The sequence below is a fragment of the Austrofundulus limnaeus genome, unplaced genomic scaffold, assembly GCF_001266775.1.
Source record: "Austrofundulus limnaeus strain Quisiro unplaced genomic scaffold, Austrofundulus_limnaeus-1.0 Scaffold2668, whole genome shotgun sequence".
NCBI lineage: Eukaryota > Metazoa > Chordata > Actinopteri > Cyprinodontiformes > Rivulidae > Austrofundulus > Austrofundulus limnaeus.
The window spans coordinates 2,402-4,003 of record NW_013955070.1 but is presented as its reverse complement, the minus strand read 5'-3'; the positions used below and the strand labels follow the sequence as shown (position 1 = coordinate 4,003).

The following is a 1,602-nucleotide window of genomic DNA, read 5'->3' as shown; positions in this document are numbered from 1 at the left end:
ATATCTGAGTTAGTGCTTTAGAGTTAGGGGACTGAAATATCTGAGTTAGTGCTTTAGAGTTAGGGGACTGAAATATTTGAGTTAGTGCTTTAGAGTTAGTGCAACTAATATTTAGATTAGTGCTGCCCACCTCTGGTAGTGATGAATATTTTTGTTAATTTCACTCAGTCTTGTAGCAGATTATTTTTAATGATTTGGGTCAGAACCAGAGCAGAAGACTCGCTGACCTGCTGATGCCTTTGTAGACAGAGGCGAACGCTCCTTCTCCCAGCTTCTCCAGACTCAGGTAGGACCGAGCAGCTCCAAACTCCAGATGTGCTTTCTGAGACCAACACGTGCACATCAGGTGTTGAACTGTGTGTCATTTACCTTTCCAATAAACATCATGTGACTCATCAGCTGACCCAGGTGAACAGCTCCTGCATGCTGGCTGCTCTCAAAGGGTCACTGTTGCTGCGTCCTCGTGGGACTCTGAAGCGTCCAACCTGCAGTGTGYGGAACCAGTGAGGCTGAGACCCAGAGAGGGAGGAACCGGACCGCTCCAGATCTGCCTGAAAAACACAAACACTGGGACGTCTRTAAGAAGTTCTGATGCTACCTTAAACACCGTTCAGAGGCAACGGGATGCATCTGCCAAAAGAATCTCTGATCTTTTATCAAATTGTCAAATTTATCAAGGATTATGGAGCAGCTGAAGCTCTCCARCCTCATCTGTGCYRTGTGAGCGGCTGGTTTCTACAGCTGGAAACGTTGTAGCAAAGAAGTGTAACAGGCTCAAGTTCAAAATGTTGGAAAMACTTTTTTAAATAAAAACTTRTGAAAAAAAATCCCAGTCCACAATCCTCCTCATTCACATGCTCACTTAGATTTTCACATTATGACACATGTTCACACATTATTTATAGACTGTATCAAAAAATGAAGATATGAAATAATACAGTATAAAATACAGTGGCTTAAATTATATTGTTGTATAGGTCATCAAATCAGTATCAACCAGGTTGACTGTAGGGATTGTTTAGGTCCAGCAGGTGTCAGTATTCAGTGACAGTTTTAGTGTTATGTTGAAATGCTTCATGATGCTTCATCTCTACTCTCGATTCTTCATTAATATTCTGTCTTCTTGTTACTTTGATCATTAAGCTGTATTTTTCCAATTCTCTCTGCCACCCTAACCTAACTTTTATTTTTAAACCACATTTAATAAAACACAAGTTTCAGATGGATATAAATAAGATCAGGTCCTGATTACATTCACTATTTTATGATGGCAGAGCCACATTTTATTGTAATGTTTTAATGTTTTTAAAAAACAGTCAAAATGTTCAAGGTGTGTGCAGAACTTTTATTATACAGAATCAAGCCTCATTGGTTCAGGACACTGCTTGTATTGTATCTTTACGGTTTCATGCAGCTGTAATGTTAAAGTTTGACCAGTAGAAGGTGTAACACATAAATGAATGAAAGCTTTTGAAACACTGAATCATTTCAGCAAAAAAGTTACATATTGATCCAGAAAGCCTTAGTTTATCCATCCATAGTACCAGGGGCAGAGAGAGAGAGAGAGAGAGAGAGAGAGAGAGAGAGAGAGAGAGAGAGAGA

General features: G+C 39.6%; 1 protein-coding gene across 1 annotated transcript in view; it reads right to left on the bottom strand.

The window, feature by feature from the left end:
- The window catches only part of LOC106511310 (cyclin-dependent kinase 15), a gene marked incomplete at its 5' end in the record, with an annotated part of 12,032 nt that extends 11,481 nt beyond the window's left edge, over positions 1-551 (bottom strand). Inside the window, 2 exon segments of the mRNA XM_014000062.1 lie at positions 228-322; positions 405-551. Coding sequence (XP_013855516.1) covers positions 228-322; positions 405-551 — 242 coding nt within the window.
- Positions 552-1,602: the final 1,051 nt, after the last annotated feature.